The sequence below is a fragment of the Astatotilapia calliptera genome, chromosome 4 (assembly GCF_964374335.1).
Source record: "Astatotilapia calliptera chromosome 4, fAstCal68.1, whole genome shotgun sequence".
NCBI classification, from domain to species: Eukaryota; Metazoa; Chordata; class Actinopteri; order Cichliformes; family Cichlidae; genus Astatotilapia; species Astatotilapia calliptera.
In genome coordinates, this window is record NC_137425.1 from 6714060 (window position 1) to 6737765 (window position 23706).

The 23706-nt window shown below is 39.4% G+C and overlaps 1 protein-coding gene and 2 long non-coding RNA genes across 5 annotated transcripts; 2 read left to right on the forward strand and 1 right to left on the reverse strand.

Moving 5' to 3' along the window:
- Positions 1-1685: 1685 nt before the first annotated feature.
- LOC113020363 (protein HEG homolog 1) lies at positions 1686-21646 on the reverse strand. Of its 3 annotated transcripts, none has more exons than XM_026164254.2 (14): positions 21160-21646; positions 9498-9851; positions 7858-8037; positions 7500-7598; positions 7266-7375; positions 7124-7182; positions 6896-7026; positions 6669-6803; positions 5918-5960; positions 5721-5758; positions 4386-4473; positions 3730-3925; positions 3016-3048; positions 1686-2668 (listed from the first exon to the last, which is right to left on the reverse strand). In XM_026164254.2, the coding sequence occupies exons 1-14, from the start codon at positions 21209-21211 to the stop codon at positions 2540-2542; spliced, it is 1647 nt and encodes a 548-aa protein (XP_026020039.2). In that variant the 5' UTR covers positions 21212-21646; the 3' UTR covers positions 1686-2539. The 3 variants fall into 3 exon arrangements, with proteins under 3 accessions (XP_026020039.2, XP_026020037.2, XP_026020038.2); XM_026164252.2 differs by having other exon boundaries at positions 8286-9851; XM_026164253.2 differs by lacking the exon at positions 3016-3048 and having other exon boundaries at positions 8286-9851.
- On the forward strand, positions 8881-11472 carry LOC145428515 (uncharacterized). Its single transcript, XR_013908800.1, has 2 exons — positions 8881-9008; positions 9243-11472. It is a non-coding gene; the product is annotated as an uncharacterized LOC145428515 (long non-coding RNA).
- LOC145428516 (uncharacterized) lies at positions 18657-21000 on the forward strand. The gene is made up of 2 exons (XR_013908801.1): positions 18657-18942; positions 19184-21000. It is a non-coding gene; the product is annotated as an uncharacterized LOC145428516 (long non-coding RNA).
- Positions 21647-23706: the final 2060 nt, after the last annotated feature.

A 23706-nucleotide genomic window follows, 5' to 3' on the forward strand; every position in this document is an offset into this window, starting at 1 on the left:
AATCCATGACTTGAGCAATCAATGTAATTGACCCATGTTACTCAGCCTCTAAGCACCTAAATTCTCATTAATGCAACAAAGTAATCAAACGTATTAAAAGATTATTTTGCACGACTTAAAAGTAAATCATCTTTATTACCATAACTGACAATGAAGGCAACCAAATGGAGACACTGCTCCATAATAAAATGGTTGTAAACATTTGTAAGCACCAATAACATACAAACACAGGTTTAAAAGGTGTAAAATGTAGATAAACACTGAATTAAATGATTGTAAATTTCATAAATCCACATTTTATTCTTAATAGCACATGGCCCAACCTTCTGTGAATTACGGTTTATATACACATATATTATTGGGCCAGACCGTATATTTAAATTTTATTTCACTCTCAGGTTAGTTAAGTTCCAGCCATGTACGTGGCATTGCTATTAAGGATCAGGATTCTACACACATGTTTAATCTTTACATGGAAATCATCAAGGATGTGCATCTGATTTGTTCCTCCTGTATACTCGCCACAGCCTGTTCAAGTGACCCAGTGCCCGAGATTAAGGTTTGGCAAAGCCAGATTTAGCACCAGCAAACCAAATCCCAGTTTTTAAGAGCTTGGCTGCCTGCCGACTAACTGCAACACCACAGCAGCAACCACCTCGTCAATCTATGTGACATAGTGCAGCATAATATACAGAGCAGAGAGTTTCTAGGTAAAGTGCATCTGCATCTACCTCCAACCCACATCAACACCGAGATTCATATAGCAGTTAAATTGTATCTCACAGCCTTCTGCAGCTGTAATATTATTCAGCTTAAATTATGACAGTGGTTATCTTTGCAAAAGCAATACTTTTAATTAAATGTTTAATTATGCATATAATTTCTTAACAAACAAACAGAGGCTAGATCACTGTTATTATTGACTTTGGTCGATGTGTGATATAAAAACAAAATCAAGAATACAAAAATAAAACACCTTGGGTTACTATATTTGTTTTATTTCCTCATTATAAGGCCACGCTGATGTATCTGTTGTAAATTACTCATTCTCATGCCTCAGTGGCAACAACAGCGATGACTGGAGGCAACGTGTTTTTTAGGTCGGCTGTTTGTCTGTGCCTTCCTGTTGAACATGATTTCTTAGGAATGCCTTGAGGGAAGTTCTTGGTTGAGATTATTAAAGTGCGGAGCTATTCTTTCTCAACACCAGAGGTTGCACATTTGACAAATGCGTGAAAATAAAACAGAGATTACCACAAACCTTTTTTTCTTTTTACAATAAAGAAAAGAAAGCATTACATGTGACATGTAAGTACCTAAGACGGGGCGAGAATATGTAAGTTACTAATGGATGCAGCTAGGTCCCAAAGACTGAAGTCCTCTTGAACAAAAATAGCTACTTATTGTTAATCGACTACAACCTACAGTCGTTTAATATAACCCACATTTTTTTAATTCCACTGTGCACAAAACACCTGGTTTAAAATAATATTTAACAGTTTCTGGACTGGACAACGTGAGCTTTTAGTGGGAGTTTAGTGCAAGCTGCATGCAGCCATAATATTCTTGTAGCTCTATATTCCAAGTTGGTAATTCTTTGTTTTGGTTACATATATTTATAATTTTACAACAAAATCTACAGTTACACTGACTCACATATGTGAATGATGAAAACCAAGTGCAAGGCTCTTTAAATTAATTTATTTCTGCTGGATGTGTGCACACAGTCTTTTTCTTTACAAAAACACACACTTATAAAACAGTCCATTCTCTCAGAAGCACAAAGATAAATATATATAATTTATACAGAATCCTTAAAAAAATGTTTACAAATGATTTTTGGCACATCGAAAAAAAGCAGACAGGCTTCTTTTTTTTTGCCAGCTTAGCACAATGTTTCCTATTCATCAAACAGACTATTAAACAGGCACATTTTGCAAGTGTAGCTTCAACAGATACAGACTGCTACAACATAAATCCCTTTAAATACTCCCAAACAGGGATCCAGCCCCTTTAGTCATTCACGATTTGCTTAATACAAAAAAAAAAAAAATCACATCCTTTTAGGAAAAATAGCAGGTACCCCATAAGAACCCACATTCAATTTACCTCTGATTTATATAAAAACTAATAGTAAACTTATTATATACTTTAGTGCAATTAGCAAAATAAGATGCTTCATTTTTAAAATTCTTTTTGAATTCATCAAAGCATAAAATAAGGATTAAAAGTCAGCTCTGTTGTTAAAAAAAACTGTTATTATACTATATATGAATGTAAGGAGCAACAGCGACATCCACTGGTTGTAACCATTAAGAGCAGACATGATGCACACAAATGAATCTCTTTGGTAATTTTCAAGATTTTTTTTTTTAAATGTCATTTGTGATTCATCATTAATGCAGATAAGCTCAGAGGGTAAAGTATCTTTATAAATAACTCTTCTCAGGATATGTATCTGTAGTCCCAGAGTTTCAAACCAGTTACTTCTTTTTGATCCCGTCTTCCTCGCTCATTTGTAGGTTTTAGTGTTTTCGTTTCAGTTTTTCTTCTCGTCTCCAGGTAAGAAGTAAGGATTTTCATGGCCTTGAACCAGATACGAGTAACGAGATGTATTTTTACCTTTGAAGGTCATCATTTCTTCTGGGTTGAGATCGTACGATCCCGTCTGAAAAGTCAGTAGAAGGAGTGAGTGTGACACTTTCATAAAGAAGCAGGGACTTCATAGGTTCACACACTTTTAAACCCACAAAACTCAAGACCCACACACAAAGGTAACCCCAGTCACCAGTGTAGACTGAAAAATTATTTATCACTACTCCCAAAAATATTGTCAGATGAATTTCTTTGAACATGCTGGATTTAGTGTGAAGATGAAAGCGCACTGCTGAGAAATCCCCGTTAAAGCTCCCCATCACCCAGAAAACCCATCACCTTCTCACTCTGGCATCTCTAAGTTATCAGCAGGGGTGTATCAAGGCAAATCAAGAATCTAAAAGCAAAGCCATGCCTTACCTTTTTCCATCCTTTCTGCTTCCACTGAAACCCCTAAAGCAACATACTGGGAGTCAGGCAAAGCAGGGAGCGTGGCAGGGGGCTACATGCTAGCACTTTATTTACGATCACAGGAGTTAAAATGCATCATCAAAGCATCTGATTTATCTGGGTAGTGATGCAAGAAGGTTATGTGCCCAGTTATTAATTTGCAGGTCAAAAACAAAGGTCTAGTCTAGCTAAATCTGCCAGAAAGCAAGCTCTACCCACACATAGTTGCAGCTGTAGGTTGAGAGCTAGCGATCGTTGCCTACTAATCAATAGATTGGTGGGTCAGTTCCTGGTTTTTCCCAGTCTGTGTGTTGAAGTATCTTTGGACAAGTTACTGAAGTTGTCCCCAGTACATCCATGTGAGTGTGTAAATATTTTAAGTTCTTAAGCATAGAAAAAAGCACTTGTTTAAATGTATTTATGTGCATGAGGCTTATAGTAAAAACTTTTTTTTATATAAGTACTGTTTCATGTTCCATCTCCATGCAATTTGTTTTGTTTTCAACCTGCAAATCCTTGTTTACTGAGTGGGTTAATAAGCAGATGCAATCTAGATGTGAGATAATGAAGCAACTGAATGAACAAACATTTGATTTAGTTAGTAAGCAACAATATGCAGGACTTTCAGACTGAGGATTAGCAGTAAATAACTGAGACAGCAGAAAAACAGCTGCGGTAACTCACCATTCCGTTGCTTTGATGCCTTTTGTCCACCAGGACATTACTGCTGCCCCCTTCTGTCATCTCTATAGGAGGAGCTCCATCCCATTTACTGTTGGCACGGGGGATGGGCATGATGCCAGTAGGCCAGGGCTGGTTTAAGTCTTCTGTTGAGTAAGGGCTGCTGCTAATGTCTTGCTTTCTATTTGAGCACAGCCTCCTGACATACAGAAAATAGAACAACAGTCACATTTTATGTTCTATTTTATATCTTGCTTTATTTTTTAAATTCAAGCAGTGAACTCCCACAGCAACAATCGTTTATTATTAACTGCAGCTGAGCAATTTTGTTACTCGTGCTTGCTAATGCTATAGTTGCCGCATATACACAAAGTCTTGAGGTTTTTTAAAATCTTAAAATTTGTGTCAGTTTTTAAAAACTATTCCGTCTGCTGGTCCAACAGTTTTGGATTCAGTTCTGCAGACACACTAAGTCTTTAGTTAAGTATAGTTTTTCATAGAGAAAAGGAACGGTGCCTGTCCGGTTCTCTCCCGTGCACGAGTACCATGAAGAAGTTTGCCTACTTGTGTCTTGCTTGCAGTGTAATTATATTGTCTTAACGTTCCAGCGAATAGGTTTATGCTACAAACCTATCATAAGTGATCTATAATATTCTTACCAGCAGCAGTATATGAGCAAAGCCAGGATAAGAATGAGTAGAATTCCTCCTAGTACGCAGGAAATGATCACCACTGCCAGCAGGGCCGCTGTGAAGACACAATTAAAAACATTGTGCTGTCAGATGGACCCATGAACACCTTCATCAACACTATTCATCATTTTGTACTTATTGAAACTCATTTTAAACTGGATGTATTCTACTTTCATCTTACAAAACCATTCATCAATTTGACTACTGTGTAACTTTCAGATCACCAAACGAATCGTAATATTAGCTAATCATAACCCGAGAAAATTCAAAGTGCAGTTTTAAAAGATTATTTTATTTATTAAGGGAAAAGGACTAACCAAACATACTGTACCTAGCCCTACATAAAGAAAACAACAGCTAATAATTGGTAGTAACACCACTGGGAGCAAGTGCTTCAATCAAGCATTTGCAGAAACAGACAATGAGTCTTTTACTTCACTGTGGAGAAATGTTGGCTCACTCTTCTTTGCAGAATTGTTTTTATTCAGCCACATTGGAGGTTTTTCCAGCCAGTTTAATTCACGCCATGGACCTGAATTTGACTAGGACAATAGCTCTAGTAACCTTCTGAAAGGTTAAACTTTTGTCTCATCAGTCCAAAGAATATTTTCCCAAAAGTCTTGGGGAACACAAAGATTTGATATGGCAAATGAAATCACCTTTTAAAAACAGCATTTTGTATTTACTCTGGTGATATTTGTCCAATATTACAATCAGTTTGATGAGTTGAAACATGTGTGACAACGATGTAAAAAAAAAAAAGAAATCAGGAAGCGGGTAAATACTTTTTGACAGCCCTTTATTTTAATCCCTTATGTATAACCTTTGGCTGTCTAACATATTTAGAGCCACTTAGTTATTCAACTAAACAGTAGAACTTTTAACATATCCCTGTGGCTACTTCAGAAGTATTCCCTTAGGTATTAATATATCCTAGTTAGAAATCTCAGATATATATTTAAATAATCTACTGATCGGAAGGTTGGTAGTTCGATCCCTGGCTCCCACTAGTCTGCATTCCAAATATCCTTGGGCAAGATACTAACCCCAAGATGCTCTCCAATGCATCCATCAGAGTATGAATGTGTGTGAATGGTAGTTAGAAAGCACTAACTAAGCACTAAAACAAACATAGAAGACAGTGCTTGTGTGAATGGGTGAATGTGGCATGTTGTATAGAGCTCTTTGAGTACTCTGGGAAAGCAGAAAATCGCTATATAGGAACCAGTCCATATACTGTGCAGTCTATATGAGTTCTGCTTCTTTAGCATTTCCCCTTTGTAATACTGATGTTATACTCACAGTCATTGCAGTTGAATCCAGCATACCCAAAGGGACATCTGAAAGAAAGCACAGTGACATTCACATTTCAGAACTCCCCAGAACCATAATGGAGTTCAACAATAAATCCACATGGGGGAGCCATATTTTAATACTGTGCTCCAGTGGGAAGACGTGCAAAACCAGAAGACAGAATTTTAAAAAATGTGTGTACTTACGCTTCACACACTTCTCCCACTGGCCTCTGTCCGCTTGGACACGCTGCAAAAAGAAATAGCAATTGTAACTTAGAGATAATGCTTTGACCAATGAATGTTTCAGATTCACTGGACAGAAACATTTAGCGCTCATGATGGCACATCCAAAAATAGGAGCACTCTGGGAGTCTCTTCACTTAAAGGCTTGCTATTAAACAGTTTACGAGTTGTATGCTGGATTTGTTTGAGGCCTACGGTCTTATTCTTTAACAGTATTTCCTATAGCCGATCTCCTTGGTCACAACCCTACACACAGAGGCAAAGCTGCAATTCTTCCACATGTTTCCAGGGAAACATCCCCATTAAAAAGAAATGAATTAGAGAGATAAATGAAGGAAGTGTCAGGGGTCGGCATGGAGAAAAGGCTATAGCTCTTGACCTTGTACGTGAGTCTCACTCCCTGTTGATTCTTCTTCTCATTCCCACACAGAATTTTTTTTGCAAGGATAAGAAGGTTTTGTTACAGTTCTCGTGACTGTAGACGAGCTCGGGAAATTTCGCTTGAGCTTAGTCTTAAAAGCTGCAGGTGGTCAGCTTTAGTGGTCCATGCATGAGCCTTTAATGTATAATACTATTGCAGCAGGATGTTGTGAAGGCAAAAAAAACATTAAAGACTTGATGTAAATACTAGAGCATGTGGTAGTTTCCTCATTTAAATCCAACACAGGTCTGGATTACGGAAAAAGTAATAATCCGAAATAGTCACTTTTACCTTTGCAACTAGTGTTTGAGTACACATTGGAGATGTAGCCATCTTTACAGGCACAAGCAGCCTGGCCATTTGTATTTGTGCATACTGTAGTGGAGACTTCACAAGGTAATGGGCTCAGCTCACACAGGTTTATACCTAAGAAGGGGCGAGAACAGAACAGGCTATGTAAATCAAAGATACGTTATTAACTGATCACTTGACTTGTATAGAATGTAGTCAGCATTTACTTGTATATGTAGCTTGACCCAGAAGTCCAGTGGAAGTTTTTATAGCTTCATTTATGGCGTTATTAACGGTAGTTTGATTTTCAGTGGTGTCACTAAACACATTATTTACAGTTGCTTGCACGCTACCTGGTCTGGAGATTTATAGAAAACAACCAACAGAGGTTAGACACCTTTTTTAACATGTGGCATCGCATCTTTGTATAACAGGAAAGTGAAACATGTACTCACTCAAGTTGCACAACATCAGACCGGATATACCCTGGCTGTTTCTTGAGGATATCGCTAAGCTGTGAAACAGAATAAACACAGTTTATTGATTAAGTTGACAAATTCTAGAGCTACCCAACATGTTTCTGTCTTCATAACCTACTGTTGCTGAAATTTCAGCAGCCGTCATCTGGAATATCTTTGAAGACCTGTTGAACATTTCATTTTGAAATGTTAAGGTGGTAAGATGAAGCCTCCCTGGGAACACATGGGCTGCGTGATGAAGAGGAAAAGAGAATATAAGGCGACAAATTCACTATTAACACCCAATTACACTTTCATTTACGCATTAGACTTTTTGTCTGAACAGACATAAAATGTTTTAATTTTTTTTTACCAGGTACACAATGTCCATTCAGCAGGTAGGTACCAGTGAGACACTGGCAAGTGCCATTAAGACAGACGCTTTCAAGTGGACATGGGACAGCTGGACATACTGGCAAGCAAGAAAAGAAAATGTATCCCATAAACAAATGTTATTTCTGTTTTGTTAATTACAAAATACCCTTTTTGGCCACATGGAGTGAGCACAAAAAGAAGTTATATACAGCTTTTATATAACATTTTTTTGCAAGCTAACAGTTGCTTCTTTATATCTCCAGGATATGTGGGAACATTATTATTCATGTCAAGGTGCATGTCTGATTTCATAATGTGTATTCTAGTCTATGGAAAAGCAATTTAAAGGTACAAACCTATGACTGGACTCTGCGTAGTGGTGGGTGGAGCTGGAGTGGTTTGGTTGCTGGTAGTGATCTGTGTTGGTTGCAGGGTGGTGGTTGTGATGTTAGAGACGGTGGTTGGAATGGCAGTTGTAATGCCACTAGCTTCAGTTGAAAGAGTTGTAGTTGCGGTTACTGCAGTGTGATTTGTCACTATATCATCAAAAGAAGAGAAACAATCAGATCAGAAATAGAGATAGAAAATACATGGATATGGGTATTAAAGTATGGTACTGTGTGAATATGCATATTTAATAAACACAATACCTTACTTTAACCTATATCCTAGTATGCACTCTCATGAAATACTGGATGGATTGTCATGAATTTCCTTCTCACCTCCATGATATAGTATATTATTTACAAGAACACATCAACATGTATCATGCTGTTAGTATTACCTCCTGAGCTTGCTGTTGAGGGACTAAGGGTGGTGGCATTTCCACTGGGGGGTACGGTGCTATTGCCTGGGGAGGTGCTTGGAGGGAAAGAGCTGGAGTTGGAGATGGTGGTGGGTGAAGAGGGTGAGGTTCCAGCTGTGAGTGTTGTGTTTATGGCAGCAGTTGAGGACAAGGGTGCGGTAGTAGATGCAGCAGTCTCAGGAGAGGTGTTAGTAGTGTTTGGTTGAGTAGTTGGAGTTAACACAGCTGTAGAGCTTACTGGGGTGAGTGTTGTTGTAATTGCTGTGCTGTTGCTGGTTTCTTCAGTAGTTGAAGTTGTGATGTTGCTTAGTGGTGTAGTTGCTGTAATAAAAGTTGTGTTGTTGCTTGTGGGTGTGACTGGAGTAATGTTAGTTGAATGGTTGCTTGTGGGAGATGTAACCATAGCCGTGCTGTTGCTTGTGTGTGTAAATGGTGTACTGGCAGTGGTGTCGTTGTTAGTCTGGGTGACTGGTGTACTTGCAGTTATGTTGATGGTTGTGTTTGTGACTGGCATAACTGTAGTTGTGTCATTACTGGTGTTGGTCATTGGTGTGCTAACAGTGGTGTCATTGTTAGTCTGGGTCACAGGTGTACTTGCAATTGTGTGAGAGGTTGAGTTTGTCACTGGTGCACTTGTAGATGTGTTATTGCTGGTGTTTGTAATTGGTGTACTGGCAGTGGTGTTGTTAGTCTGGGTGACTGGTGTACTTGCAATTGTGTGGGTAGTTGAGTTTGTGATTGGCGTAACTGTAGTTGTGTCATTGCTGGTGTTTGTAATTGGTGTGCTAACAGTGGTGTCATTGTTAGTCTGGGTGACTGGTGTACTTGCAATTGTGTGGGTAGTTGAGTTTGTGATTGGCGTAACTGTAGTTGTGTCATTGCTGGTGTTTGTAATTGGTGTGCTAACAGTGGTGTCGTTGCTAGTCTGGGTCACAGGCGTACTTGCAATTGTGTGAGAGGTTGAGTTTGTCACTGTTGTGCTCGCAGATGTGTCATTGTTGGTGTACGGTGTACTACGAGTTGTGTAGGTGGTTGAATATGTCATCATTGTGCCGTTCCCAGTGTCTGTAACTGCTGTGCTACTAGTGGTGTCATTGTTAGTCTGTGTGATTGATGTACTTCCAGTTGTGCCATTGGTGGAGTGTGGTGTACTTAGAGATATGTTGGTAGTTGTGTGTGGGATCAATGTACTTGTGCTCATTGTTTGATTCGTGGCTGGAACAGGAACCGTGGTTGTATTTGCAGTCTCGCTATCGCTGGTAGGATTGCTCGTCCCTGGCCTTGCAGTCGACATGCTTGCGTCAGTGGTTGGAGGTGATGGAGAGGGAGCTGGGCTGCCAGTGGTCACAGTACCGTTCTCAGTAACCGTAGTATTAGTAGTGATCATGGACTGAGTGCTCAGATTAATTGTCTCTGCATTGGTCAGAGTTGTGTGCACAGTTGTGAATTCTCGAGTAGTACTTTCTGTTGCTCTAGTCACTTCTGAAGCAGTTGTCAAGCCGCCGTCTGTGAGGGCACTGCTTGGATTTGATTCAGTTGTTTCTCCTAGAATGAACACAAAAGCACAAAAATAATCAGATTTTTACCTTCTCTTCAAGTCCAAAGCTTGCCACAGTAAAATGATTTTTTTTTAAAAAGGGCATGTATAGGACAGATATATATATATACTGCCTCAACTATTCTTTAGTGGGAAATCTACGTCATAACTTACAATGCAACCGAAAAGCCTTCTTAAATCTGCCATAACCTTCCACGTAACCTGAAGTGCCCCTCCCAAGAAATGTAACTACATGTTGGACCGATGAAGTCCGCACTGACTGAATGGCGTGGAAGGTTGTGGTGTAAGCTTAAGAGGGGTTATCGGTTATGCCCCAAGTTACGACATAGATTCAGGTATAATTCAGGCATAAGTGTTTAGTCCAGATTTTAATGCTAAACATCCAATGTCTAAAAGAAAAGACACTCTCCTATTTAAATCAATCCCACCTGTAGTGGAGCGGGTAGTTGTTTACTCGTGGACTGAATTAAATTGACATTGAAAATGTTATCAATGCTTTTCAAGTCCAGATGCCCTTTACTCTAGATTAAAAATGAAAGGACTTCTGCTGCTGTGGCATCTAGGCAAGTATGCTGAAAACACCAAATTGCATCACCTTTCAGTAAAATAGTTGATGAGGTTTTAAAACAAAAATGTGTTACTTATGTACAATTTTATCAACAATATATAAATGAATGTTCAAGAGTATTCAGTCACAAATAAAATTTGACGTTGTGTTTTTGTCCAACAGGTATGTCTACTGACTAAAGTGTGTGTGTTTTTTCTTTCTAGCATTTCTTGGGGGACATGTCCTTCTTTACGTCGTAAATACTCCACTTCTTTCACCAGCTAGTTGCTGCTCCAATAGCACATCATCTACCTCCATCTCAACCAAACCCCATCCCTAGCATCCTCTTCTGTCATACCAGCCTTCTGCTTGTCCTTCTTCACTACATCCATAAATCTCATCTGTTGTCTTCCTCTTTTCCTCCTGCCTGGTAGCTCCATGCTAAACATCTTTACAACATATCCACTACCCCTCCTCTGCATATGTCAAAACAGGGTGAACAGGGTGAACAGGGTGATCCGAAGGGCCAGCTCTGTTCTAGGATGCCCTCTGGACCCAGTGGAGGTGGTGAGTGACAGGAGAACGGCGGCTAAGCTGTCATCCCTGATGGACAACATCTCCCACCCCATGCAGCAGACTGTGACAGCACTGAGCAGCTCCTTCAGTGGGAGACTGCGGCACCCACGGTGTGGGACGGAGAGATTTCGCAGGTCTTTCCTCCCCACTGCTGTCAGACTCCATAATAAAGACTTTAACTGATCAAGCACACACATCCATACATATGCAATAATACTAAGTGCAATAATCCTTTCTGTCATCGTTGTATTTTTACTCAGTTGTATATAGTATTTGTATTCTATTCTTATCTTATTGTATATTTATTTTATTTTATTCTACTGTATATAGTATTTTATTTTATTCTATTCTGTACAGTTGTGTACTGTATTTATTCTTATTGTATTCTAATTTTTGCCTCATAACTTTTGCACTGTCCACTTCCTGCTGTGACAAAACAAATTTCCCACGTGTGGGACTAATAAAGGTTATCTTATCTTATCTTATCTTATCTTAAAACCATCTCAGACTTGTACAGAGATCCTTTTTTAACTGAAATTTGCAGAATTATCCTGCTGAAAATCACACAATGAGAGCCAACCTAAACAGTAAAGTCGACAGGACTGTCCACCACAGCAACAGTTGACCCTGTTACTTTGATGGACAAGGACTTTAAGCTGTAATCACACGAGGTCATGACTTAAATAAAAATCTAAAACACAGCACATAGAACAGTTGAAAAAAATACTGAATTTGTTGATAAGAACTACCGTAAACAAGCTGCCTTCTGTTTGTTCACTGTGCTGTTCTGACGCCTGTTCTTATTTAGCCTGTTCCCATTCTTTAGGAACAGTACAAACAGTAGGCGGTCTTTGATAATGAGTGATTACATTCAAAGCATGTTTTTTCAGCAGCCAGAGAGGATAGATATTCTACTGCCAGGAGTCAGATGGGTGGACGCCTTACACAAATAGTTTTCTCCAGTGGTGAAAAAATCAAGACTAATATCAGATCCTGAGCTTGATTTGATTACACTGTGTGCACAAGGCCAGTGTGTGACCTAATGTCTTTATCACTTAGTAACCGAGGCTCATTTAAAGATGAAAAACCAGAGGCTCCAACATGACACACCCTGTGATGCATTCAGTGAGCACACACCTATACCCAACCTCAAAAGTCATGTACTGGAAGACAAAAATAAGACATTGAGCAGTTAAATAGATAAAGAAGTAACAAATTATAGTTGAAATTCAACTGTCACAGTTGACGTTTTCAGTGATCATAAATTAAAGGAGTGGCAGAACTAGATATTGATATATGAGGCAACAGAGCATGAAATCATTGCTACGAAATGCATATCAGTTCCTGGATATTCAAGATCATGGCTTAAATACATCTTATTAATCTTACTGGATAACCAGAGATTTAGATTAATGGAAAAACCCTCTTAAATCAGATCCAGCCAGTCACGCAGTAACGTTACATTCTCAGTGAAATTTTAATAAGATATAATGCAGACGTGTTTCCAAGAACAACTAAAGATGAAGGTTGAATTTGTACCTTTTTACATCATTCCTGCATATCTTCAACTCTCTACAATCTCACATCAAATTTATGTCAAAAATATTTATTAATAATATTTATTATCAAAAGTACGTAAAGTTTTTAATCATTTTTTTAAAAACTGTTTTGCTTTAACTGAAACTAAACAGCCAGTTTCAGCTAAGCACACCATCCTGTCAGGTGCGTGACTCCACTACAGCCGAGTTAATGTCACTGCCAGCAGCAGGTGCATTTCCGTGCTGATTTGAGGCACTGCAAATTCTGAACATTTTAGTAGCACTGCCAATTTAGTACACAGCATTATTCTACAATTGCAATTAATCTTGTTGACCCCATAGAAGTAGCAAAAAAATAATAATAATAATAGTAGCACTTATTCTAAGTATAAGGAGTCATAGTAAACTTTGTCAAAGAGCCTTATCGTTTGTTATCAGTATTTCTATATACTGGTCAGATTGGAAAGTTTACAGGCAGTCTCCATGAGTTGCAGTAGTTTTTAAGTATCGCCTTGGTAAATATGTATCAATGTCATTTAAAATAAGGAACTAAAGTCAGTGCGCCCCAGGGCAGCTGTGGCTACAATGTAGCTTGCCATTGCCAGTGTGTGAATGTGTGTGTGAATGGGTGAATGACTGAATGTAGTGTAAAGCGCTTTGGGGTCCCTAGGGACTGAGTAAAGCACTATACAAATGCAGGCCATTTACCATTCCTAACATTAGCTACAGTTGTGCTCAGAGCTAATTGGCAAGCAAATGTATGCTAACCCAATGCTGTCAAATAAGTTTCCAAATTTGGAGATATGGAGAGATAATAGTACCCACCGCAGTATTCCAACCGCAGCGTCACGTCATCCAATCTTTAAAATCATTTTTAACAGATGTGAAATCTCTTGGCCTTACACTGCCGCCAGAAAGAAAGCATTATAAAGTACAATATGTATTTTATTTTGTTTATTTTAGCTGTATCTGATGTGTCAATAGTCATCAATTGGGAAGTGATTTTTCTTTTTACTGTCAAAGTAATGGTGAGTGTTAGTCACAGACTGTACAGTGGGGCAAAAAAGTATTTAGTCAGCCACCGATTGTGCAAGTTCCCCCACTTAAAATGATGACAGAGGTCAGTAATTTGCACCAGAGGTACACTTCAACTGTGAGAGACAGAATGTGAGAAAAAAATCCATGAATCCACATGGTAGGATTTGTAAAGAATTTATTCGTAAATTAGGGTGGAAAATAAGTATTTGGTCACCTCAAACAAGGAAAATCTCTGGCTCTCACAGACCTGTAACGTCTTCTGTAAGAAGCTTTTCTGTCCCCCACTCGTTACCTGTATGAATGGCACCTGTTTGAACTCATCATCTGTATAAAAGACACCTGTCCACAGCCTCAAACAGTCAGACTCCAAACTCCGCCATGGCCAAGACCAAAGAGCTTTCGAAGGACACCAGGAAAAGTATTGTAGACCTGCACCAGACTGGGAAGAGTGAATCTACAATAGGCAAGCAGCTTGGTGTGAAGAAATCAACTGTGGGAGCAATCATCAGAAAATGGAAGACATACAAGACCACTGATAATCTCCCTCGATCTGGGGCTCCACGCAAGATCTCATCCCGCGGGGTCAAAATGATCATGAGAACGGTGAGCAAAGATCCCAGAACCACACGGGGGGACCTGGTGAATGACCTGCAGAGAGCTGGGACCAAAGTAACAAAGGTCACCATCAGTAACACACTACAACGGCAGGGAATCAAATCCCGCAGTGCCAGACGTGTTCCGCTGCTGAAGCCAGTGCATGTCCAGGCCCGTCTGAAGTTTGCCAGAGAGCACATGGATGATACAGCAGAGGATTGGGAGAATGTCATGTGGTCAGATGAAACCAAAGTAGAACTTTTTGGTATAAACTCAACTCGTCGTGTTTGGAGGAAGAAGAATACCGAGTTGCATCCCAAGAACACCATACCTACTGTGAAGCATGGGGGTGGAAACATCATGCTATGGGGCTGTTTTTCTGCCAAGGGGACAGGACGACTGATCTGTGTTAAGGACAGAATGAATGGGGCCATGTATCGTGAGATTTTGAGCCAAAACCTCCTTCCATCAGTGAGAACTTTGAAGATGAAACGAGGCTGGGTCTTCCAACATGACAATGATCCAAAACACACCGCCCGGGCAACAAAGGAGTGGCTCCGTAAGAAGCATTTGAAAGTCCTGGAGTGGCCTAGCCAAACTCCAGACCTCAACCCCATAGAAAATCTGTGGCGGGAGTTGAAAGTCCGTGTTGCTCGGCGACAGCCCCAAAACATCACTGCTCTCGAGAAGATCTGCATGGAGGAATGGGCCAAAATACCAGCTACTGTGTGTGCAAACCTGGTAAAGACCTATAGTAAACGTTTGACCTCTGTTATTGCCAACAAAGGTTATGTTACAAAGTATTGAGTTGTATTTTTGTTATTGACCAAATACTTATTTTCCACCCTAATTTACGAATAAATTCTTTACAAATCCTACCATGTGGATTCATGGATTTTTTTTTTTCACATTCTGTCTCTCACAGTTGAAGTGTACCTCTGGTGCAAATTACTGACCTCTGTCATCATTTTAGGTGGGGGAACTTGCACAATCGGTGGCTGACTAAATACTTTTTTGCCCCACTGTATATTAAACCACCATGACATCACCCATTTGTTCCTCAGCTCTGACTTTTGAAACATCGACTTTAGCATTTTGGTCACTGCCAATAATGCTCGAGTAGTCTTGTTGGAGAGATGGATGAATTAAAAAAAAATGCACCGCTTCCTTTTACAATGCAAAAAATCAACTATAGACACAAAAACAGTTTTTTTTAGTCTGTCAATTTTAGGATGGAGTTGGACATTTGGAGTTTTAACATCAAAGTCCAAATCAATTGACTGCCTCTCTGTCAAATTTGTCTCTTCCTTTTTCACACCCAGAGGCCTGTTGCTAGTTAACAGTACTTAACTATCAATGATTAATGGTTATTCATTTTAAGGTCACTGGGGTCAGGTTTCTGGCATTGTTGTAACAAAGCTGTAATATTTTGATTGGGTTAATACAAAATCTTACAAATCAAATCACAACTTATATCTAATCTTAATTTAAATCACCGAATACTGACACCATGAGCTGCAGAGGAGAAGGATATATACATATAAATGCAATGTAACCACTGCACTTGAATGGGAAGTATGTTCACATGCAATGCCATAATCACATAAACAAACCAAGAGGTTCCTTACTGCATGTTATTTAATAACTATCTGCCACTTTAGCCACGCAAAACTGGAAAAACAACTCAGGCAGTGAAAGACATCTGGCTTCGTCTGCGGACATATTGTTTACAAACACTGATGTGGCAATAACTAAATGAAATGCAGATTTAATTACCAAGACATGAAAGCACTTTGTCCGTTTGAGGATTAGTTATAGATAAATGTCTTGGCAGCAGTAAAAAGTAATTGAATTTAGCGGTGTACTTTAACAGCCATTTAAAGTAGGGTTGTACTGATTGTGAAATTCTGGGTCGATATTTAAGTTTAACATAATGATTTGGCAAACAGCAGATACCAACGCAAATGTTTGATTTATTGTTTATTTTCTGTTATTCATTCTCGCTTTTATGACAAGGAAACAAAAGAAATATCTTGCTTTCAGAAGCAATAGTCGTGATTTGTCAGAGCTCTGTCTCATCTTATCTCTTGCTTACAGCTTAATACTTGGAAAGAAACTGGAACCAAAATGCAGGGACGGTAATATCTAAAAGCGTTGCTGATACATTCAGTGTTCGGATATTTATCTGAATGAAGATTAGTGCATGCTACGGTCACATCATAAAAACAATAGTTTGTTTATGGACAGAGGGAAGTAACAGACAATAGGGTGTCACGGATATGAATGCATATGTCATGAGAAACACAAATATGATGGTTCTCTTTTTGTCCTCATTTTCATATTATTGTTTGTTTATTGCCGCTTCTCCAATTCCATTCACATGGAAACATTGTCTGAAAAAGTCCGTACAGAACAGTACACTTTGATGACGTCCTGGCTGAAGACTGATGGCACAATAGCAACAAATTGTGCCCGCCTGACCACAGACCACATCATTTCCAAACTACGTGTAGTAAGGCCCAGCCTAAGGCCTTTATTTTTCAGTTGGCAAGTTGCCATAATGGAAAAGGTTACCAAAAACCCAAGACCCAGTCCAAACAGACAATCAGTGAGTAGTATTGTTGAAAGAAGAGTAATTAAGAGCACACTCTGTGTTGCAAGCCTAACAGGCAGCCTTGTCTCTAAGGATTTAGCCTACAGCCGGGTAATCCCCTGCAAATATAAAAGAGATGACTGGGACAGGCAGGGTGACAAGTGGGGTTAAGGTCGACCTGTGAACACACACTCGGGAGGATATGGATAAGAAGGTCCGGCTTTGCTCCGATTCCAATAAGGATGTTTAATAAACTATCGCTAAAAGCTCCTGTGACTGTCCACCTTTATCTTTCCCTTTATTTACTCAATGCTAACATCAAACAAGCACAATGGGGAAGTTTATCTGTAGTCAAGGAGATGTTTGTTTCTAGCTGCTGAAGCTTCGCCAGACTTCAATTTACTCACAGAAATAGAAAGAGACAGAACAAGACTTTGGCACTGATGCTCATGTTTCAGTTCAGGGCTTTAGTGACGCAGTAGAATTTCTATAAAGTACCTGCTCATGAACAGACCGTTAGATCCTGTTCCCCAAACACACATCCTTAACTTCCTCTCAATGCTGCCACTCCCAGATAATACATGGTCATCATTGCCGATAACACTGGGCGAGGGCCAGTGGAATCTAGAAGGAACAGTACAGCGCTGCAGACAAAGAATCTCCTCTCTTCTGTGTTGCTATGAAACTGTTCGTTCAGTTCATTAGTGCAAACTGCAGTCTTGAAATAATTGTCTATTACGTCCAGCAGCACAGAGCTGGACCAGCTGATCAAAGACTGCACACAGAGCAGGAGATGAACTGACAGGTTGTGACCCAATAGCCAGGAAGAGCCCGAAGCCAGAAGCCAGGATCTCATTAAGGAGAAAGAAGAGTCTGGCCAATAGTGTGTGCAGTGGTCGTGCGCCTAAAATCATCTAAAATGACATCTGAAACATGCTGTTCCAAGGCAAAAATGCTACAGGCATACTGGACCATGGCTCGCAGCTAATTACTGCGCACACTTTGTAGGTTAATGGGAGCGAACAAGTCTTGCATGCTGTTTTATGACCTCCTGGTATTTAAAAGCTGTTTTAAATGTCATGGAGCACTGACAGATACACACACAGGTCAGTTTCTTGCTGTATCCACAGAGGGGTAAAACCAGGACTGAGGGAGGCCACATCAAAGCTACACAGCTGATGCCACTTGAGCAGGAGCGTCCTTACAGGACACAGAGAGACTTTTAATATTCATTAACCAACAGTCAGTCATGCAGCTAACTGTCTCATGTTAACAGTTCTGATAAGAGGATGCACACAGATGCCTCAGAAGCTGGATAGAGTAGTTAATCATATGATTAACTACAGTCTACAGTATATAGACAGAACTGATAAGAGTAGCAAATATTAAATTAACAGACAACTTTTTGTTAGTAGCAACAAACAATTTGCATTTACAGCTTTTTAACTACTGCAAGTATTTTTTTTTCCAAGTTAATATAGCATTGTATATTATTGTATGTCATTATTGTTTGAAGTCCTTTGAAGTCCTTTCATTAAACTCTTAAATTCTTTATCACACATTTTATTTTTTATGATCCAAAAACAGGTTATAAAGTCTATTACTAAATCTTTACTTACTTACATCTGGATTATCATATAAACGTAATCTTGGTCAGAACGGTAGCTCTTCCTGCTGCTTGATGCCTGACACCCACATGTGCTGGCCATCATGCATAGAAACATATTTACTGCAGAGGTGGGAGTTAAATAAATGAATACATAAATACATGAACCTGACCTGATATCTAATCTGAGTTTCTATTCATTCCAGAAGATTATGTCATACTCTAGTCTTTTCTTTGGCCCCTTCCTTATCAGACAGACCAATTTGTGGTATCCACAGTGGGAGGAGCCAGACAGACATGAGTTCTCTATTCTCTGTATGTGAGCAAACAGGGCTCTTTTACTGTAACTTGGGAGTAACAGATGGCTCCCTGGAGCAAGAGCTCACTTGCAGGGCTTCTGCACATATCATATCCAATTAAAGCTCCGCCAGCACATGCTTTCCAATTACAGAGTGAGATTTACTGCCCTGAAGCAGGTCTAATCCATCTGGATACAGCAGGGACACTGTGACAGAGGAGGGAAAGAAGGAGAAGAAACAGCAGCGAAAACATGATGAGAAGTGGATATAAAACCGGGTGCCAAGAGGTAGGATGGAGGGAAATGAGAAAGTGAAGCAGATAGTAGCACAGATAGGAATGTTTAATATGGCAGAACAATTACCATTATTCAGAAGCAAAGAATAACTTAGAGGCAATTGTGTTGTAGGACAAATGATTGTTGCAAAAGCAGGGTTAGTAATGTGTGAATCAAAAACTGTCCACAAGAGAAACTCAATAGAAAAATACTCCTTTTTTTTAACTTCCACATCTGTTCCTTAACTGCTGAGTCTGCCATGCTGACCTAATGATGACTGGCCTGAAAACACGACACGTGGAACAGACAAGACGCAGCACATGGCGTGAGAGGAAGCAGTAGCGGGAAGAGGAGAGACAGGCACTGAATGTGCTCTGCTGCTTTCATACAGGAGGCTCAAAAACATGAGGCAGCAGCTTCAGAGGAGGAGGAGCACAACCTTCAGGAGGTCTTTTCATCTGGACTCTTTACTGCCGCTTCACACTCGCTAAAGTGCGTCAGCTCCCCACAGTTTTCTCCCTGCCTGCTTAACTGCGTCGCTATAGAAGTAAACACATGACATGAAAAGAGAAACACGCAGCCTGCAGGCTTCAAGTGAGACTCCGGCACATGACAGCGACAATTACTCTCAGTCATCATACGAGGAGCTTAAAACACAAAGATCCACTTGAGAGGCAAGATAATAGAAAGAGCGACAGATTTATTTAACTGCAGTTAAGTTTAGTGACAAAGGCTCTAGTGAAGATTTTTCTCAGAATAACTTGAGCAGCTTCACTACAGTTTGGAGGGTGCACAGAGTAAACTTTGTGTGTGGAGTGTGTTGCGCTTCAGGGGGTCGCCTGGTGTTTGAACGATGCCTTCTCCCTGGCATGAGTCCACCCCCAGAGAGCTTTGAGTCACACTGAAGGAGTTGAGTCAGGTTCAAAACTATCTGGGGAAAATCCCCACCAATGAAAGTCTAGTTAAAAAACAAAAAGTTGAGTGTGCAGCACTTACTGGGGATAAGTCACGTGGTTTGATTATAGTATACCCAAGGAAAAAAGTTTATGCACTTTATTCAACCTTAATTTCCTAAATTGACTATTAAACAAACTCACAATAAATGGCCTTAAACTCTTTAGAAGGTGAGTTTGGTTACTGCACACGAAGACTGGATTTATTAACATTTGTACAACAAAGGCGAACACGAACACTGACCATGAGTCATTAATCATCAGTCTCAGTCATAATGGCCTGTTAATAGCTAAACATTTACAATTTTCCTGGCCACACAAGCGCTGGAAACCACATTACCCATCCAGAAAAATCAAAGTCTAACTAAATCATAGCTGAAGTAATGGCACTATTAAGGATTTAAACACAACACCAACGGCCCCACGAGCTTTCTGTGCTTAGAAAAATCAAACCATTAAATTAAACAAGAATGCCCAATTACATTCTTCTTGCCTCAATATAAGTAAAATATAACTCAATATAACTAAAAACTTATATAAATCACGTATTCTAATTGAAATTAAGTAATGAAGCTGTTTGCATTAACACTGTTGAAAAAACAATGTAACAACCTAATTAAGAAAGAGAAACATCCTTTTAAGTAGCAGCTACATTGTATACTCACTGTAACAGTATAAATATCCATCCACCCATTTTCTTCCACTTATCCACCGCAGTATGAATATGTTAAGGATTTACTTTAGTTTAAATCTAACATCTTGTATTTTAAATGACTGTCGTTTTGGGGAAGTTGGGATATTTGTATCTGTGTACATTTAAAAAAAAAAAGGATTCATCCATACTGTATGAATAATCCCTTTTATTGTCCTACAGGTCATGTAAATGTAATCATGGGACCAATAATGATAAATCCACTTTGCATTTTATAATAAAAATATCTAACTATAGATGCATACAGTGTGCACAGTAAAATGAGATTTCTTCTTGTTAGAAATAGGCGAAATATTCTGTAATGTATCAGCACTAAATTTAAAGAGGGGCTATATTTACTTTGACCCTAAAATAAATTCTAATATTGTTGCTGCTTGGCTTGTACGGATTAAAGTACAATTTGGACGATTTTACCTTTACTGTGTGTTATTTTTAACTAAAAGTACTTACATTACATTTCGTTGATCACAATTTAAGGCTTCACGTGGAGATTTAATCCCAACTACAGAACAATAAACAGTAACTACACGGTGTCTAACGCCGTTGGAAGTAAACTTCACTCACCTTTGGCTGCAGAACCAAAGAGAAACACCGCAAACAGACAAATGAGAAACATCTTTAAGTTGTTCTGACAGTTTGTAAAGCCGCTCCTCAGAGAGGTGGTTAGCCGGTTATGAAGTTCGCGTCCGGCGGGTGTAACAGTGTATAACGGTTCACTTCAGGCGCTGTCTCCTCTGGTCTGCTACAGGTGGCTGGGGATCTCAGACTGGGAGCTGCAGACTTTGACAGGGTTAAAAGCTTTATCCCCTCCTCTGATTGGCTGCCTGTCCTGTCACTTATCATTACTGTACCGGAGCTGCAATGGCTCTGCCTCCACCCACGGACCAGGGCTTTGGTTATAATTATTGCCAGCAACAACACAGAAGAAGACTTTGGTAGAGTGTGCAAGTCTAATTTTAGCTCTGCAATGACGTGAAAGTTGAAAAAGAGCAATTAGCGCCTTATCAATGACGAAAGAGTCGCAAAGAAAAATGCATCAAACAACAAAGGGGTCACGGTGACGATGTTAATTAGGGCTGCCCCCCTCAGAGGCTCTGAGACAAATCCTCAGTTTCAGTTATTTTCCACTGGGGGTTTGCTGGTTTCAGTTTGGTAGCGTTTACATTCGTTTAACTTTCATTCATTTCAGTATTAGTTATAGGGGATTTTATAGTATAATGAGGTTGTATGTATTAACCTTAAAAACACTGATCAGGTCAGCAATTTCAGGTGCAGCATGCAGATGTTAGTGGCAGAACATGGAAGCATGTATCCATCCTGCTTACTATCAAATGTTCAGGCTAGTAGATAGAAGAGGAGTTTAAGGATGTGAGGTGTTTTCTTAGCACACTTTGAGCCATTTAGTACCAACTGAACATTGTTTACATGCCACAGCCTACCAGGGTGTTGTTGCTGAACATGCCAATCCCTTTTCGACCACAGTGTAGCCATCGTCTGATGGCTGCTTCCAGCAGCTTGCTTCTATACCATCTTCTATACCAGGGGTGTCAAACTCAAATACACAGTGGGCCAAAATTCAAAACTGGAACAAAGTCGCGGGCTAACGTTAATATTTATTGAAATATTTTTATTCCTCCAGATATAAGAATTAATCTTTTCTTATGGACTCAAACACATTTTGTTGAAAAACTGAATATGGAACAAGCAAAGCTTAATACTAAACAATATATATATTAGCTATATAATACCAGTAGGCCAGCTCTAATAGTAATTTGGTATGGCTTTGCGGGCCAAATGTAATTAGGCTGCGGGCCAAATTTGGCCCACGGGCCAGAGTTTGACACCTATGTTCTATACCATTTTTACTTTAGTAATTTTGTGCAATAAATCGTGTTTAATGACATCTATTTTTCAGTAGTTTATGTTTTCTTTTTTCACTTTGTGTTACCACCCACCCCAGTCAACACTTCATTTTTAAGTGGGGCGTAACATAAGTGGAAAATCCAAATCCAAATCATCTCAAACTTGTTTCTTAGCCTCCGCAGGTACCAGAATCACAACCACAATCCAATAGAGCAGCACCTGGTGAAATGGGAAATATGCATCATGGAGCTGACAAATCCACAGCAACTGTGTGATGTTATCATGTCAAAATGGACCAAAGTCTCTCAGGAATGTTTCCAGCAGTTTGTTGGAATTAAGGCAGATAGGATTTTTTTTTAAATCACCTATTACTAGATGAACTTCAGGATATAACTAGAGGAAAACTCAGTCTTTTATCCTAGTAACAATTTTATGGTAGGCTGATAGACCAATTGCCAGAACCATAAAAGTAGAAGATTAAAAGTCCTACAAGAATGAATATACCCACTGAAATCTCAACTAAACACTTGTAAGATAACAATAATACACACTGAAGGAATTCCACTCATATTTAACCAATTGTATCAATTGACTATAAATCTCTCTTACAATGTGACTCAGTGACCAACCCACAATACACATATCAGGTGGATGCTTTATAGCCTCACTGACTGTTTCTAAAAAAAGCACCAGTCTTATCTTCCAGAAAGAATATGACACATACAGTACATGAAAGCCAAAAGTGCTTCAGCTGCAAACCTTGACCTCACGATGGATTTTCAATGTATCCTAATATTTCCCTTTGAAACACTTGCTTTTTAATTTGATAATCTACTCTCTTTGTCCTCCCATTGAGATGCACTGTCTCACATTTAATTCAGCCGGTTTGGATCAAACTCTGGCCTCTACAGGCCTGGACCAGGATCAGGATCAGGTCATGCTGACTTTGAAAAGAATGAGAGTTCTGTGATCTCAGTGGCAAACAAGTGATGTGAAACTAGCACATGAGATGGAGTGATGGGATGTGCAGGAAAAACCTGAATGAGAAATGTGTTTCTTATTTAAGTTCTTCATTATGTTTTGTGGTGTTCTTTTTGTGTTGGTTTGTTCTAATATATTTAGTTGTTTGTTTTTTTTCCTTTAAAAAGACCCATCGTTCAAAGAATTAGAACACAAGAGTGCCGAGTCCTCTGGATGAAAACAGAAACTCTGCACAGTATCCTCTCTTTCTTTCATGCTGTTATGCAC